Consider the following 18546-nt stretch of genomic DNA (forward strand, 5'->3'; position numbering starts at 1 on the left):
TGTGTGTGTATGCTGTGTGCGTTTGTGTGTAAATGTGTGTACGGTGTGCATGCATGTGTGTGGCATGTGTACATGTGTGTATGTGTGTGTGGTATGTATATGTGTGTGTGTGTGCGTGTGGCATGTGTATGTATGTGTATGTGGTTTGTGCTTATGTGTGTATGTGTTTGTGTATAGGGTGTATGGATATATGTGCATATGTGTGTACATGCATGTGTGCTATGAATTATGTTTGTATGCATGTATGTATGTGTGGGGTGTGCATGTGTGTGGGGGTGTATATGTGTGTGATATGTGTGTGTTTGTATGTGTGTGGTTTGTGTCTATGTGTGTATGTGTTTATGTATAGGGTATGTGTGTGTGTGTTTGTGTATAGGGTATGTGTGTATATGTGTGTTTGTGTGTTTTTATGAGTGTATATATGTGTGATATGTGTATGTATGTGTATGTATGTGTGCAGTATATATATGCATGTGTTTGTATATGTATACATGTGTGTGATATGTATGTGTATGCGTTTGTATGTGTGTTGTGTGTATATATGTATATGTGTTTTTATGTGTTATATGTATGTGTGACATATGTATGTGTGTATATGTATGTGTGTGTGTTTGTATGTGTGTGGTGTATATATGTATGTGTGTGCTTGTATATGTATATATGTGTATGATATGTATATGTATGTGTGTGCTTGTATGTGTGTGGTGTGTATATATGTATATGTGTGTTTATGTGTATATATGCATGTGTGATATGTATATGTATGTGTGTATATGTGTATGTATATGTGATAGGTATATATATGTGTATGTGTCTATATGTGTGTGGTGTGTATATATGTATATGTGTGTTTGTATGTGTATATATGGTTGTGTGATATGTATGTGTTTGTATGTATGTGTATGTATGTGTGTTGGTATGTGTGTGTATATGTGTGTGTTTGTATGTGTATATATGGTTGTGTGATATGTATATGTATGTGTGTATGTATGTGTATGTATGTGTGTTTGTATATATGTGTATGTGTGTGTTTGTATGTGTGTATATGTCCATGTGTGCTTGTGTGTGGGCACACTCATGCCATGGCACCCTATGGAGGTCAGAGGACATCCAGTGAGAGGTGGTACTGGAGCTAGCTGTCAAGGATGTCTGGCCTGATGGCAGCTTTCCTCACTGAGCCGTGTCGGCAGAGTAGAAGCAGCGTGTCTTTGCTGAGGTCAAAGACAGGCTTCGTCAGTGCGGACTTTCTTGGAAAGTCAAAAGCTGAGAGTTGTGAACTCCATGTCCATGGTCAACACCAAGCACCTGGAACTATTTTGTTTGTTCAGAATATTCTTTATAAAGTCGTAGGCTAATTGAAGCCAGCTTGTACCTGGTAAGACAGTGAGTTCTAGAATCAGAGTTTGGTTAAGTTCCGGCTCTTTTCCTTTGAGAACAGTTGGCCAATAACAGACAAGTTATTTAGACATCCGGAGTCCCCACTTCTCACTTCTAAAAGTGGTCCAGTACTCCCTTCTTCATAGGACTGTTGGAAGGAATAAATGGAAGGAGGTGAAGTATAAAATACAGTTCATAAAATGTGGTAGACAGCCGGCCAGTCTTCGTTTTTTCTAACCTGACAGGTTTACGTTGTATGGAGGGAAGCAGGGATAATGCTTGGGTGTGTGTCTGTGCACCAGCTGAGTGCAGTGCCCTCAGAGACCCAGAAGAGGGCGCTAGATGCCCCGGGACTGGGATTGTGAGCCACCGCATGAGTTCCGGGAAGTAAACCCAGGTCCTCTGAAAGAGCAGCCAGTGCTCTAAACCACTGAGCCATCTCTCCTGCCCCACGAGGAGGATTCGTAATTAATATTCATTGTCTTAGCTCAGGTGGCTTTAACAGATTATTAAAGACTGGGTTCATAAGCTACACTATTTCTCACAGGTCTAGAGGCTAGTAAGTCAAGATGGAGGTGCAGCTGACACTTGCTCCTTACACGCACATGGTGGTCTTGCTGTGTCCCCAGTCCTCACACAGAGGCGAGAGTGCAAGCTTTCTTCCCTTTTAAAAACTTTTTTTTTAAAAAAAAAAATTGCATTTAGTTTAGTGTGTGTCTTGCGGGGGAACAACTTATGGGAATCCATTCTCTCCTTTTGGGATCCCCCCCCCCCCGCCCCCCCAGACAGGGTTTCTCTGTGTAGCCCTGGCTGTCCCGGAACCCACTCTGTAGACCAGGCTGGCCTCGAACTCAGAGATCTGCCTGCCTCTGCCTCCCAAGTGCTGGGATTACAGGCATGCTCCACCACCGCCCATCTTATTCTCTCCTTTCAAGGTGTGGGTTCCAGGGATTGAACTCAGGTCTTTAGCCTCCTTGGAAACACCTTTCCCTGATGAGCCATCTTGCTCTCTTCCTCTTTTTTTTAAAATTTTTTTAAAGATTTATTTATGTATTTATTTATATTTTTTAAAGATTTATTTATTTATTACGTGTAAGTACACTGTAGCTGTCTTCAGACACACCAGAAGAGGGCGTCAGATCTTGTTATGGATGGTTGTGAGCCACCATGTGGTTGCTGGGATTTGAACTCAGCACCTCTGGAAGAGCAGTCAGGGCTCTTAACCGCTGAGCCATTTCTTCAGCCCCCTTGGCCCCATTCTTATAACCTGGCCACTTCACAAACACTCTACTCCTGACACTTATTGGTTGAGAGTTCATTTGCCTGTGTGTGTATGTGTGTGTATGTGTGTGTGTGTGTGTACTGTATGTGCCTGGTTCTCTGCAAGAGCATCCAGTGCTCTTAACCCTGGAGCCGTCTCTCCAGCCCCTTGGGAGTTGAACAGTGCTCCGTTCCAGAAAACAGAATGAGTGTTCAATTTCAGAGTAGGCTGGCTTAGAGAGAGAAAAATGACTGAGAGGAAAAACCCCAGGTGGCAAAGTGGTGGTCTGTGAGTTCAAGGCCAGCCAGGTCTACACAGCACATTCCCGCACAGCCGGGGCCACATGCTGCTTACAAGAACAGGCTGATCGTTCTGATCGTTTTCTTGGGACTGGAGTCAGGAAATGAACAGAGTGGCTGATAGCATCGGGCTCCCCCCAGGACAAGCTCTTCTGTAAGGTTTGAAGCAGACGCCATTCTGTCTTCATGCCCAGGAACCTGGCCTGCCCGGGAGGTTTGGTGGTTGCTATCTGATGTAGTCTCTTGGGTCTAGAGCAGGAGATCAGAGCAAATGACGTGTAAGTATCTCCACGCTGACGTCGCCTTAGCTGCTTCTCACAGAAGTCCAATAGGCACTGTCTCGAGCTTGGAGAAAGTGAAGAGTGGGTGTATTTTTACAGATGAGATTGAATATGAAAACCAGAAGCGGCTGGAAGAAGAAGAAGAGGAAGAAGATTTGAACGTGCTGACATTTGAAGACCTTCTTTGTTTTGCGTACCAAGTGGCCAAAGGCATGGAGTTCCTGGAGCTTAAGTCGGTAAGCACCTTTTAAAGAGAAAATGGACAGAAAAGGTAAAAATAGAACCATGGAAAGGAGTGTGTGCATGCAGCTTTGACCAGGACCTGTGTCTACATTTGTTCCTTGGTCATTTTAACATGCCTCGCTTACTGTCTGCCCCGCTGCCTCTAATGCTTTTCATACCTGCAATGGAGTTCCGCAGCACCAAGGCCCAGGGTCGCTGGCCCATGGAATGTCTAGGGAAGTCCCTGAAACGCCATCTTGAAAGATGCACAGTGTCGTCATCCCGGCCGACACAGGGATTCAGGTCGTTCTCTGCAGTCGGGGCTGTGGACGGAGGCCCAGAGTTCGCTGGCTCTGACTCCGCAGCCAGCCAGTCTAGACATAAGCAGCCTAGGCTGGCTATAGCACTGTCGAACCAGTCTCTTCCCAGTGGCTAGCCCCGTATTCACGAGCACCGCAGCAGGATGGCCGTGGGACCTGCCTCCAACCGTGACCTCCCAGTGCTGCATTAGTCACTGCAGCTCTCCCACCTGCTGTCCCCCGTCATTCCCTGTTATAAGTCACCAAAGCCTCGAATCTTCATGTCTGCCGAAGTAACGTGGTAGTAAACAGATTGGCAGGGGAAAAAGAATACAACATTTTTTAGCTGTGTGTGCTCCCTACACAAACTATTGAAACATAAAGAAGGGCTAGGGTGGTGTATCTTACTTAGGAATAGATGTCTGTATTTCAGAGGAGTAGTATGATAATTAGGGCTCCCTAAAGGAACAGAACTGATAGAATTAAAAATCATATATATTTATATACATATATATATATAAAGTTATATACATATAAGTTATATATAATTATATATTAATATAAAGTTAGACATTGTTTTATTTTTCTATGTAAAAATATTTTATACATAGACATACACACACATATATACACACATGCACATACAGGGGTTTATTAGAGTGGCTTACAGGCCACAGTCCATGTAATCCAACAAGGTGCATGAGACTGGACGTTTCAGCAGTCTGAATCTGGAGTCCCTGGGAAGCCGTAGAAAGCAGCTGGTCTTGGGTCTACATTGGGATCCTGAAGAAGTTGATGAGAAAACACTCCGGCAGCAGAGCAGGTGGACTTGCCAGTAAGAGTGAAGCTTCCAGAAAGCGAAAGCTTCCGTCTGCATACCCGTTCTGGCTGCCACCAGAAGGTGAGGCCTAGATGTTGAGCGGGTCTTCTGACCTCAGAATCAGGGAACTTTCTCTCACGCTTACCCCAGCCCAGTGTCGCACGGAGCCACACAGATGTGTGACGGAGTCACAGAGCGGGAGAACACAGTGCAGGACGTGACCAGAGTGGAAGGCCTGCGGTGAAGACAGTCTAAAAAAACTGGATACTCTTGCCGGGCGATGGTGACTCACGCCTGTAATCCCAGCACTTGGGAGGCAGAGGCAGGCGGATTTCTGAGTTGGAGGCCAGCCTGGTCTACAGAGTGAGTTCCAGGACAGCCAGGGCTACACAGAGAAACCCTATCTCGAAAAAACAAAAAAAAAAACAAAAAAAAAAACTGGATACTCTTTAAAGGTCCGTGTCGTAACATGCCTAAGAGTGAAAATAAGAAGGCAGCCGGTGTCATTGGCCAAACAGATTCTCTTCAACTTGGATCTGGGTCAGCCCTTTCCACGGGCCCACTGTAAATAGAGAGCACGTAAAAAATGCCCTGAATTATCTAACCTGCTCACCGTAGCTCCGCCGCGAGGGGCACTGCTAGCTTCAGATAACCAGCATCCTGGGCTGGATTTGGGGGTGATGCTCCTGGGCCCCTTCACCTGCCAGTCCCCTCTACTTTCTTCTTTATATTTCTTATTCTTTCCCCTCCATCTCCTCCATTTGCCTCTTTCCTCTATTTTTCCTTGTCTTCAGAAAGGTGATATTAACTATATTTTCTTCCATTAAAAGTTCCTACCTCAGCAGTCTTTCCCACCTGACATTTCTGAGGTGTGCTCCTCCCTCCCTGGGGTGTGCTCCTCCCTCCCTGGGGTGTGCTCCTCCCTCCCTGGTGTGTGCTCCTCCCTCCCTGGGGTGTGCTCCACCCTCCCTGGGGTGTGCTCCTCCCTCATTGCTGTTTGGAATGCCCTTTCTTGGCGTTCCCTGCCCACTTTGCTGAGAGTTCACCTCCACACAGACAGTCCAGTCGTGCTTTATAAAGATGTGGAGAGCATCTGCCCTGGCGGCTTGTCACAGTTTATGAACTGTAAAGCTAACACGGGCGGTGCTCCCCTCTGTGCTCCCTCTCGAGTCTTTCAAGAGCCATAGGTTCAGTGGGGCCAGGGCTCAGCTCCTCCGATGTCTGCCTTCCCTGGGCTGGTGTGCACCCCCAGCTTCTGTCATGATGCTGCCAGTGGCAGAGACTCTGGCCCCTGCTCAGCCCCGCAGCCACAGGGGACTCAGCAGTGCCCCGCGCGGCGGAGCTACGGTGAGCAGGTTAGATAATTCAGGGCATTTTTACGTGCTCTCTATTTACAGTGGGCCGTGGAAAGGGCTGACCCAGACCCAAGTTGAAGAGAATCTGTTTGGCCAATGACACCGGCTGCCTTCTTATTTTCACTCTTAGGCATGTTACGACACGGACCTTTGAAGAGTATCCAGTTTTTAGACTGTCTTCCCTGAAGGCCTTCCGCTCTGGTCACGCCCTGCACTGTGTTCTCCCCGCTCTGTGACTCCGTCACACATCTGTGTGGCTCCGTGCGACACTGTACTGGGGCGGAAACCTGATGAGGATGATGTGGCTTCACAGATTTTATGTCGCTAAGGGAAAGACAAGCAGACCGACAAATCAGATCAGTGTCCTGTGATGAATATTGTCACTGAAGTAAGCATGGCTGCCCCAAGGAACGTGAAGGCAGATCGGGCCAGAGAGGGACAGGAAAAAATGGCTTCCGGTGAGGGCTCATGCAGCAGCGGGGGTAAGGGTGTTAGGGAGTGTGGGTCTGGGGGGAGATGCTCGGACGGAGGCAGTCATGGAGGAAGGAGTGCGAGGGGAAGGGGGTGCTCAGTGCATACATCTGGGGTGCAGAAGCAGCATTTGGGTTGAAAATGGAGACTTAGCCGGGCGGTGGTGGCGCACGCCTGTAATCCCAGCACTTGGGAGGCAGAGGCAGGCGGATTTCTGAGTTCGAGGCCAGCCTGATCTAGAGTGAGTTCCAGGACAGCCAGGGCTACACAGAGAAACCCTGTCTCGAAAAATCAAAAAAAAAAAAAAAAAAGAAAAAAGAAAAAAAAAAAGAAAGAAAGAAAAGAAAATGGAGACTTGCGTGGGGGGCAGTTGTGCCCTTAGGTTGAATGGAACCTTGCCTTGATGGCGGACGTGGAGGAACGGAAGGGGGTGGACTGAAGAGCTGTGAAGAAAGGGCTGAGGGGCAGGAGAGAGAACAAGAGAGCCTCACATGGAATCCAGAGAGAAAGGGACTGGTTCAAGCCAGTCCAGGCAGGGCAGGGTCAGCACGAGCCTTCCCAGAGCAACTGTGCAGAAGACAGACAGACAGGCAGCCAGGAGGACATATTGGGGATGGGGACAGATGTCTAGGAGATGCCACATGAAGAAAAACCAGTCTTGGAGAGAGAGAGCAGGAGTCACGACTCAGACTTTCCCATTTGTATAGGCTTTGTCCCTTTAAAGGCTGAAGGGAGCGGGGTGTGTTGGACCCCTGTGGATGCCGTGTTCTCTCCAGCAATGTCTTACAGAATTCATTCCCTTCAGAGACTCTGGGCTCTGCACTCACAGACTCCTTGGAACTTCTTGTCTGTCATCTTCTGTCTTGTCTGTCTGTCTGTCCTCTGCACCCTGTATGTGCATGTGAATGCAAGTGCGTGCGTGCGTGTGTGTGCGCACACATGTGTGTATATGTGTGCGTGTGTGCATGTGCGTGTGCATGTGCTTGTGCGTGCGTGTGTGTGTGTGTGTGTGTGTGTGTGTGTGCACACGTGCAGAAGCCAGAGGACAAACTTAGGGAGTTAATTCTTCCGCTGTGGGACCCAGGAATCCAACTCGTCAGGGTTAAGTGGTAAATGCTTTTTCTCACTGAGCCGGTCATCTCTTTGGTCCCCCAAAACTTACTTCTCCCAATGCTTTCTTTCAAATTAATCTATTTATTTATTTAGAGACAAGACCTCTCTGTGTCATCCAGGCTGGCCTTGACTTTGGAAATCCTCCTGCCTCAGCCTTCCCAGTGCTGAGATGATGGGTCTGCACCATCAGGCCTGTCAGATGTAATGCAGTTAGCCAGTTCTTTATGCAGAAGACATTGTGCTTTTACACTCATTCACAGGACACTCGCTGCTAGAAGCCCCTCTGGAGCCTGGTGAAGGCCCCTCTGGCCTTTTTGCTCACAGCTCCAGGGACGCCCCAGATGACTGCAGCTGAAGTAACTTAGGAATCAGCCAGTGTTGTCAGGATGTGTGACGGTCATGGATCACCCTCTGTCCTCTATGTCCGTTGTGAGTCCCTGAAGGCATAAGTCCCAGGCAAAGGTCATCCCAGTCTCTTGTTCCAGTGTGTTCACAGAGACCTGGCAGCCCGGAACGTGCTGGTCACCCACGGGAAGGTGGTGAAGATCTGTGACTTTGGACTGGCCCGAGACATCCTGAGCGACTCCAGCTACGTCGTCAGGGGCAATGTGAGTTGTTTGCTTTTTGTCACGAGTATAGGAAACGCCTGTACACGCTTGTGATGCATTTTTGATTTATGGCGACACCAAGGGGGAGGGAAAAAAAACAACCCAGTGCCCTCACTTATTTAGGCTGAAAAGATTGATTGGCTCTCACTCAGAGCAGAGCAAAATAGCCACACGTCTCTGAGGTCTGGCCACTCAGAACAGATCCGGTAGGGGCTGGCGTGCAAGCTTCACCTAAAAAAAAAAGGGCCTTCCTCGGACCTGTTTCAGTTTCCTTAGCTGTAAAGTGACTGTTGAGTTCTGTTTCCAATCACAAGTGAAGCTAATGTACACAATAGGCTTTTTTTTTTTCCTGAACAGGCAGCACACAAATATTCGCTATAAAGTTTAAAGGCACTGTAGTTAACTATTCGCATTTGTTATCCTGTTACTATTAGAAGAGCGCAGGAAGACCTAAATAAAACATGACTGAAATTTGCTTGTTAAAAGAGAATCCCAGCACTTGGGAGGCAGAGGCAGGCAGATTTCTGAGTTCGAGGCCAGCCTGGTCTACAGAGTGAGTTCCAGGTCAGCCAAGGCTACACAGAGAAACCCTGTCTAGAAAAAAACCAAGAGAGAGTGAGAGAGAGAGAGAGAGAGAGAGAGAGAGAGAGAGAGAGAGAGAGAGAGAGAGAATGTAAGGGGAGCGGAGAAGAGCTGGCTCAGTGGTCAAGGGCACATATTGCTTTCCAGGGGACCCAAGTTCGATCCCCGGCACCATGGTAGGATGCTCCCAAGTGTCTCCAACGCCAGCTCCAGGGAACCCAGTGCCTCTGGCCTCTTTGGACATGTGCACTTATCTACACGTAATTTAAGATAAGTTTAAAGTATGATGAGGTAAAATACATGTTTAAGAAGGAAAGAAAGAAAGAAAGGTAGATAGACAGAAAATGATTGATTGATAGACAAAGATAGATAGGCAGATAGACAGAAAATGATATAGATAGATAGATAGATAGATAGATAGATAGATAGATAGATAGACAGACAGACAGACAGACAATGAGTTGTCTCAGCAGGTAAAGGCACTTGCCACCAAGCCTGAAGACTTAAGTTGCCCCCAAAACCACACGGTGGAAAAAAAACCCAGAATCCTACAAGTTGACCTCTGACCCTCACTGTGTGCTGCAGCATGCACCCTCGCCCAGTGCCCACCATACATGCACATGAAGAAAAGCGTAATTTTTCTTCTTGTGTTTTTTCGAGGCCGAGTTTCTCTGTGTAGCCCTGGCTGTCCTGGAGCTCACTCTGTAGTCCAGGGTGGCCTCGAACTCAGAGATCTGCCTACCTCTAGCTCCTGAGCACTGGGGCCAAGGGTATGAGCCACCACCATGTGCCCCCTGGCATACAATTTTTAAAGAAAGAAAGAAGGGGGTGAGGGTGTTACTCAGGCGTAGAGCTCCAGCCCAGCCGTCATGAGGCTTTGGTTCAAACCTCAGAATGAGGAAGAAAAAGAAGGAATTAGGACACCTTGGTGCAAGTGCCTCTGGTGCTGTGTGCTCGGTCAGTGCTGGGGGTGGGGTGGGGGAGGGGAGAGAGGGGAGTCTCAGTATTATCATCCCTGTTTGTGAAATACCAGCTGCCCAGGCTGCCGCAGTTCCTCCTCTCTGCTCAACGCTCTCAGTATTCACTGCGGCTTAAAAATACCCACTCTGCGAAGAGGAAATGGAGGCAAAGAAAAACAGCTTGCCCGTGATTGCTAACTTGCCTGCTGCTGCTCCGGGCACTGATGTGAGCGTGCAGAGCCTGCATCCCCGCATCCCCGTCATTCATCGTGGTGTCCTCCTGACTTCCTGCAGGATTCTGAATTTACTTCCTAGGTTCTCGGAAACAAACCAATAAAATCAATGACATAGCCCCTTAACCCCAAAATGTGAGAACTCAAATCAACACTCATCTCAGGGGACTTAGAACCGGTTCCCAGGCTTGGTAGCTGCGGTTACTCTATGCTGACTGCTCTGGGTGATTAGGTGGTCTCCACCGCACCAGCGGGCTCTCCTGTGGGAAGGGGAATTCCATTCAGAACCTTCTGTTAATGAGTCAGGTGATGCAGACTGGCCCAAGGGATTCATTCAGTGACTCCATTTGCATAGGATATAAAAGAGGATTTCCTTCTGTGGCTCTGCTTTAGTCTGACAGATTAAACCGTAAGGTTCCTGCTGGAACCAAATCAGAACAAAACCCCGTACCCCGGGAACCAACTAACCACTGTGTCCTGAGGCAAATCAAAGGCTGTGCAAACTGAGGCAAACCCCCTTTCACGCTGCAGGAAGTTATTCAAGCCCCAGGGGGCAGCCTACGGGTTTATTTCTAGACGTAGCTTTGGTCTCTGGCCACATTGTTGCAGATGCTACTTCTCAGTTCTGAGAAAAGCTCTGGGAAATGATTCTGCTCCTTCCCTTGAGTCTGTCTGCCTCCTAGCAAATCCAGAGCTCTCCTTAAAGAAAGGAATCGCTGTGGCACTCGACCTTTCCAAGCACACGCCCGTGTCCAAGATGGCTTTTAACGAAGTGTATTTCACCAGGAGTGGTGGCCCATGCCTTTAAACCCAACACTCGGGAGGCAAAGGCAGGTGGATTTGTGTGTTCGAGGCCCTATTCTGCTTCTTATGTAGTCAGAGCTACCTAGTGAGACCTTGCTTCAAAATAGAAAGGTAGATAGATAGTAGGTAGATAGATGATAGATATTTAGATAGATGTTAGATATAGTTAATAGATGATGGATGGATGGATGGATGGATGGATGGATGGGTGGATGGATGGACGGATGGATGGATGGACGGACAGACAGACAGACGGACGGATGGATGGATGGATAAGAAACATTTCTGAAAAGCTTCTACTTTTTTTGTATTAACCATTAAGAGTGTTCTTAGGTTTTAAATTTTATCATCTAATGCTGGGCAGTGCTGGCACATGTCTTTAATCCCAGCACGTGGAAGGCAGAGGCAGGTGGATATCTGTGAGTTTGAGGCCAGCTTGGTCTAAAGAGCCAGTTCCAGTACAGCTAGGGCTACATGAAAAAAAAAAATCCTGTTTTTTTTTTTTTTTTTTTCGAGACAGGGTTTCTCTGTATAGCCCTGGCTGTCCTGGAACTCACTCTGTAGACCAGACTGGCCTCGAACTCAGAAATCCTCCTGCCTCTGCCTCCCAGAGTGCTGGGATTACAGGCGTGCGCCACCACCGCCGGGGGGGGGGGGGGGGGGGGGGAATCCTGTCTTGAAAAACAAAAATAGGTAAGTAAATAAATAAATAAATTTTTATTATCTAATGGAAAACAAAAACAAAAACTCACAAAGGCTGAAGAGATGGCTCAGTGGTCAGGAGCGCTGGCTGTTCTTCTAGCTGATCCAGGATCAATTCCCGGCACCTTCATGTCAGTGCACACCTGTCTTTTTTTTTTTTTTTTTTTTTTTTTAAAGTGGCCCCAGGTTTTAAATTTTACTATCTGACAACAACTAAGCGGGGCTGGAGAATGGTAAGAGCACTGGCTGCTCTTGCTGAGGCCCCAAGTTCAGTTCTCCTCGTCCTTTGTAGCGGCTCACTTCTCTTTAGGACGTTCGTTCGTTCCACCGGATCTGACGCCCCCTTCTGGCATCCTCTTGCACTGCATGCGTGTGGTGCACCTAACATACCTGCAGACAAAACACCCGTGCACGTAAAATTAAAAGCAAAAATCTTTAAAACAAACAAACAAAACCCCTCCAAGTCAGCACGCGGGAACGTCACCAGCCTCTCGCATCTTACTTGCACAGGCGCGGCTGCCCGTGAAGTGGATGGCGCCCGAGAGCTTGTTTGAAGGGATCTACACAATCAAGAGCGACGTCTGGTCCTACGGCATCCTTCTCTGGGAGATATTTTCACTGGGTACGTGCGGCACTTAGCGGGTCTTCCTGGGCTCTGGTTTTGTGTCTTCCCACACCCCTCTGTCACCCCCTTACCTTGCTTGCAAGCCAGAGGGCGGGTAAAACGCCACTGGGTTGCTTGCAGCTGCGGGTCTTTGGTACCACTGTTGTTTGCTGACACCTGAGATCAATCTGGGATTGATTAGGAGGCCTGGGGACCTCTGGATCCACCCGCTGCCCTCGGTACAGGGTGGGTCTGGCCCTGGGGAATTCTCTTCGCTTGTTTTCAGACGGAAGGTAGACCACATAAACAAATAGGAAGAATAGTGTCTGTGAGGCCCCACTAAGCGAGTGTTTTTCTCAGGTGTGAACCCTTACCCTGGCATTCCTGTCGACGCTAACTTCTATAAACTGATTCAGAGTGGATTTAAAATGGAGCAGCCTTTCCATGCCACCGAAGACATGTAAGTCCCACCACACTGGGCTCGGCTAGCAAACATTTACCGTGTGCTGTAAGTCTTCCACGTACATGACAAAAGCTTGCCGGTTTTGTTGGTTTGTTTGTTCTTTCTGTTTTTTTTTTTTTTTTTTTTTTTTTGTTTTTGTTTTTTTGTTTTTTTCCCGTTTTGAGCCAAGGTTTCCCTGTGTAGCCCTGACCGTCCCGGAATTCACTCTGTAAACCAGGCTGGCCTCAAACTCAGAGATCCAGCTGTCTCTGCCTCCTGAGAGCTGTTATTAAAGACATGCACCACCACACCCTGGATAAAACACACTTTTTTACTACCCTGATGAGCTCTTTTTATTTATTTATTTATCCATCTATTTATTTTATTATGTGAGTACATTGTCATTATCTTCAGAAACACCAGAAGAGGGCCTTGCATCCAACTAAAGATGGTTGTGAGCCACCATGTGGTTGCTGGGAATTGAACTTAGGACCTCTGGAAGAACAGGCAGTGCTTTTAAACCCTGAGCCACCTCTGCAACCCTTGTTTATTTTTTAAAAGCAGAGAAATCTTGGTACAATGGCACCCACCACTAATTCCCACACTCGGGAAGCAGAGAGGTAGAGAGATCTCTGTGGTTTGAGGCCAGCCTGGTCTACAGAGTAAGTCTGAGGACAGCCAAAGCTGTGTGGTGAGATCCTTTCTTGAAAAAAAACAATCGGTCAGTCAATCGATAAAAAAATTTTTTAGGAGGAGGGGGGTGCACAGGAAGGACAAGGGACACTTGCCTATAACCCCAGTACTCCAGAGGTGAGGCATGAATACGTAGACTAGCCTGTGCTAATAGCAAGAAGAGAGAGAGAGATGAAGGAAAGAAGGAAGAAAGAATCAAAGAAACAAAGCAAGCAGAGGGAAAAAACCGTCTTTTGCTTTAGGCAACACTCCAGGGCTTTATTCCTCTGGTACCTGAGGGTTTGACTTCATCTCAACATCTCATCATTCTCTGGTGTGGTGCAGATTTTAGTCGGTGCGTCCCACGCGGCCAGCGCACAGTGCGCAGGCGCAGGCTGGCCCACACAGTGCGCAGGCGCAGGCTGGCCCCCCCCACCCCCCCCCCCCCCCCCCCGATGCTGCCCCGGGTGTGAACTGTGGGTGGCGCCCCGCTGAGTTCTTTCACCCATCCTCACCTCAGCCTCGTTCTGCTCTCTCACAGATACTTCATAATGCAATCCTGCTGGGCTTTCGACTCCAGGAAGCGGCCGTCCTTCCCCAAACTGACTTCATTTTTTTTAGGATGTCAGCTGGCAGAGGCAGAAGAAGCGGTAAGTAGAGGCATGGCTTGATCATAACCTCCCCCGGGAGATGTGTGGGTGTCAGCACTGGTACCGAATCCCAGCACTCTGGGAGGCAGAGGCAGGCGGATTTCTGAGTTCGAGGCCAGCCTGGTCTACAGAGTGAGTTCCAGGACAGCCAGGGCTACACAGAGAAACCCTGTCTCAAAAAAACAAACAAGCAAACAAAAACCAAAAAACAAAAACCAAGTTAAAAGCTCGTAAGGGTCCAGGGTAAAGGACTAGACAAGCCTTAACCCCTCCAGGAGCCAACATGGCGGGTGGGCGTGGGTGGGAAGGGCTGTAGCCCAAAGCCCGGAGGGAGGACCCATTCCATCTCTGCTGCCCATTCCTCACCAGTGTGAGTGATGGCGCGGGTCTCTCTTGGCCTCGGTGTTCCCATCTGTAAAATGGGCTGCAGAGGTCCTTGAGCAACAGGATCCCGGGATTCCCTTACGAGCGCCCCTCCTCCTTGGCACTCCCAGCACAGGAGAGGGCTGCTCCCGAGGAGACTGCAGCCTTGAGCGCTCAGAGCCCAGGTTCGGATCCTGCCTCTGCCACTACCGTCTCAGGTAGCATTTGCTACTTTACACGTTAGTGTGGACATCTTGTGGGATGATAGTTCTGTAAACGACAAGCCGTCTGCCATCTGCCCTTTTCCTGCTTTTCGTTAAAACGAGTGGCTGTTGTTTCAGACAAAAATCAAAACCCCCTGGAAGGGGCTGGAGAGGTGGCTCCGTGGTTAGGAGCACCGACTGCTCTCCTGAAGGTCCTGAGTTCAAATCCCAGCAACCACACGGTGGGGCTCACCTGTAATGAGACCTGACCCCTCTTCTGGTGTGTCTGAAGACAGCTACAGTGTACTCACAGATAATAATAAATCTTTAAAAAAATAATAATAACTTAAAAACAAGCCGTGGAAAGTACCCATACTCGTAATTTTATATTTTTAAGATTATCTTAATTTTTCAGTCATGTGTATTAGCGTGTACGGGACCCTCAGAAAACAGAAGAGGGTGTCGAATCCCCTGGAGCTGGACTTACAAGCAATTGTGAGTCACCTCACCTGGGCTCTCGGCGGAACCAAACTCAGGCCCTCGGGCGAGAGCAGCCAGGGTTCCTAACCACTGAGCCACCCCTCCAGCCCCTAGCCTCATACTGTGCTGTGTAGACAACACAGGTGAGTCCTGCTCAGCCAGTCCTCCTTGCTGCCTGTCCTCCTTTTCCAGATGTATCAGAACACGGGCGGCAGCGTCTCAGAGCATCCACCCGGCTACCAAACCCGGCGGCCTATCAGCAGAGAGGCAGGCCCCGAGAGCCGGGAGTAGCTTCCTCGCCTGCCTGTCCGCCATCACTCACACCTCTCCCCAGCACGGGCAGAAGAGCCTGCCTACCCCGGGAGGCCTTCCCAGGCCGGCTTGAGGGGAAAGCTGTGTATCCGAAATATAGTATATTCTTGTAAATACAATAAAACAAAACCACAAACCAATTTTTGCTAAGGAAAGGCTAAATATGATTTTTTTTAAAAAAAAAATCTATGTTTTAAAATACTATGTAACTTTTTCATCTATTTAGTGATATATTTTATGGATGGAAATAAACTTTCTACTGTAGGAATGTTGTTGCTTCCTGTGGTCCTTTGCTTGACCTATAAGTTCGTGGCCTCATCCGGACGTGAGATTTCCCGTTTTGTGTTTTCTCTTGAGCAGGTGCATTCTGGGGGGAGGCCTGGCGGGGTTTGGTTTTGAGACAGGATCTAATTATATTGCTCAGGATGTCCTCAAGCCTGAGATCCTCCTGCCTCTGCCTCCATCCTGGGGTTAACGGTGTGCATTATCACACCTGGCAGAAGGCCAGTTCTTCACCAGAGTAATTTTTTTCTTGCATGTATTTATTTATTTTATGTATGTGATTGCACTGTCGCTGTCTTCAGACACCAGAAGAGGGCGTCAAATCTCATTACAGATGGTTGTGAGCCACCATGTGGTTGCTGGGATTTGAACTCAGGACCTCTGGGAGAGCAGTCAGTGCTCCTACCCACTGAGCCATCTCTCCAGCCCATGTCCTCTCTTTTAAGCTGGAGTTTGAGTAGTTTGAAGGCAGATATGATTTAGGTGAATCCAAAAATCCTTGAATGGATTCCAAGGGTGTAATAGGTGTAGACAGACACTTGGTGACTTTTTAGCCTGCTCACGCCAACGCATACTATGTGCTTGATGACAAACATTCAGCTAATACCGTGTTCACTTAGATAAGTGGTGCACTTCTTTAGCCGTCAATCACTGGGGCACCTCTACTGTTGTTCAGGTGTACTTCTCCTACAATGTGTTCCTAACACACACACACATACATACACACACACATACACACATACACACACGTACATAGACATACATACACACATATATACACATACACACACATAGACACATACACATATACAGACATACATACACACACATATATACACACACATACACACATAGACATACATATCTATACACATACACATATACACACATACACCCACGTACATATATACATACAAACATACACATATGCATACACATATACACATACACACATATACACACATACATACACATACACACACGTATACACACATACACACGCATACATACACATACACACATATGCATACACATACACACATATACAGATACGCACACATAGACATACAGATGCATACATACACACACATATATACACACATACATACATAGACATACATATATATATACACACACATACACACATACACATACACACATGTACATATATACATATACACAAACACATACACACACATACATACACATACATACACATATACACACATGCATATATACATACACATACATACATCTATACATATACATGCATATGCATACACACATACACACATATATACACACACATACATACACATACATACACATACACACAGACATATACACACATATACACACACATACCATACACACATACACTCACATATACACACCACATACCATACACACATACATACATATGCACACATACACACATGCATACATATGCACACATGCACACACATACACACACACAGCAGAGAGGCCTGGCAGCTGGAGCAGGAAGCTGAGAGGTCGAGTGCTTAACCAGAAGCAGGAAGCAGAGAGACCGGAAGTGGGGTTAGGCTGTGAACTCTCAAAAGCTCAGCAGGCGTGGGAGCCGCACGCCTCCAATCCGAGCACTCGGGAGGCAGAGGCAGAGCAGGCGGCTCCCTGTGACTCCGAGTCCAGCCTGGACTCCATAGTGAGACCCTGTCACAAACACACAAAAGACAAAAGCCCACCCCGGAGCCAGAGGTGCTTCCTCCAGCACAGCCAAGCCTCACAAAGATCCCAAAACACCCACCCAAGAGCGCCATCAACGGGGAGCGCGTGTTCAACACACAAACCTCGGGGAACATTGTCATCCGCACCGCCACATACTGCTTTGCGTTAACATAAATGGAGTCAACCACACTAGCCCTGTTGTCAAATGTGGGTTTTGTTCTTAGTAATGTGTGGACATTTCCCCCAATCTGCATATTTGTGAAACCCTGGTTACGATCTAGAAGTCTGTCGCTTCTCCCATTCCATCTGCCCGGCCGCCTCGCAAGTCAGAACTCATGGCCGCTCCGTCTTTCTCTGGGATTCGAACCGGTAGGATCTGCGGTCCGCCAAGCCCTCTGTGGCCCTGAGACGACGCTTGCACTCAGGCTCTGTTCAGTGATTGTGTGTGTTATCTTTCTGTGTGTGTATGTGGGGGGAGCACGGAGCACAACATCTACCATCTTACCCTTCCTTAAAGACAGAACGTGGGGCCCATGTCGTGGCTCAGAGCCATCGGTGACTCCAGTTCCAGGGGACTCGAGCCCTCTTCTGACCTCTACAGGCACAAGGCAAGTGCGCATGCGCGCACACACACATACATACATACATACATACATACATACACACACACACACACACACGATACACAGACATACACACACAGACACGATACACAGACATACACACACACGATACACACACACACATGATACACAGACATACACACGCACACATGATACACAGACATACACACACAGACACGATACACAGACATACACACACACACACACACGATACACAGACATACACACACACATGATACACAGACACACACATGATACACAGACATACACACACACACACATGATACACAGACATACACACATGATACACAGACATACACACACACACACATGATACACAGACATACACACATGATACACAGACATACACACACACATGATACACAGACATACACACACACGATACACAGACATACACACACACACACACACGATACACAGACATACACACACACGATACACAGACATACACACACACGATACACAGATATACACACACACGATACACAGACACACACACACGATACACAGACATACACACACACGATACACAGACATACACACACACACACACACACGATACACAGATATACACACACACACGATACACAGACACACACACATGATACACAGACATACACACACACACACGATACACAGACATACACACACATGATACACAGACATACACACACACGATACACAGACATACACACACACATGATACACAGACATACACACACACACACGATACACAGACATACCCATGATACACAGACATACACACACACACGATACACAGACATACACACACACATGATA

At 47.7% G+C, this 18546-nt stretch overlaps 1 protein-coding gene across 3 annotated transcripts in view; it reads left to right on the plus strand.

Annotated features, from left to right (window-relative positions):
• Positions 1–15241, plus strand: part of Flt3 (fms related receptor tyrosine kinase 3) — an 83600-nt gene extending 68359 nt beyond the window's left edge. For 2 of the 3 annotated variants that reach the window (XM_052167826.1, XM_052167824.1), the window contains exons 19-24: positions 3318–3454; positions 7984–8106; positions 11897–12008; positions 12351–12450; positions 13646–13754; positions 14993–15241. In XM_052167826.1, the coding sequence (XP_052023786.1) occupies positions 3318–3454; positions 7984–8106; positions 11897–12008; positions 12351–12450; positions 13646–13754; positions 14993–15091 (680 nt within the window). In that variant the 3' untranslated portion in view covers positions 15092–15241. The other variant, XM_052167825.1, reaches the window with a different exon arrangement.
• Positions 15242–18546: the final 3305 nt, after the last annotated feature.

The sequence above is a fragment of the Apodemus sylvaticus genome, chromosome 22 (assembly GCF_947179515.1).
Source record: "Apodemus sylvaticus chromosome 22, mApoSyl1.1, whole genome shotgun sequence".
NCBI classification, from domain to species: Eukaryota; Metazoa; Chordata; class Mammalia; order Rodentia; family Muridae; genus Apodemus; species Apodemus sylvaticus.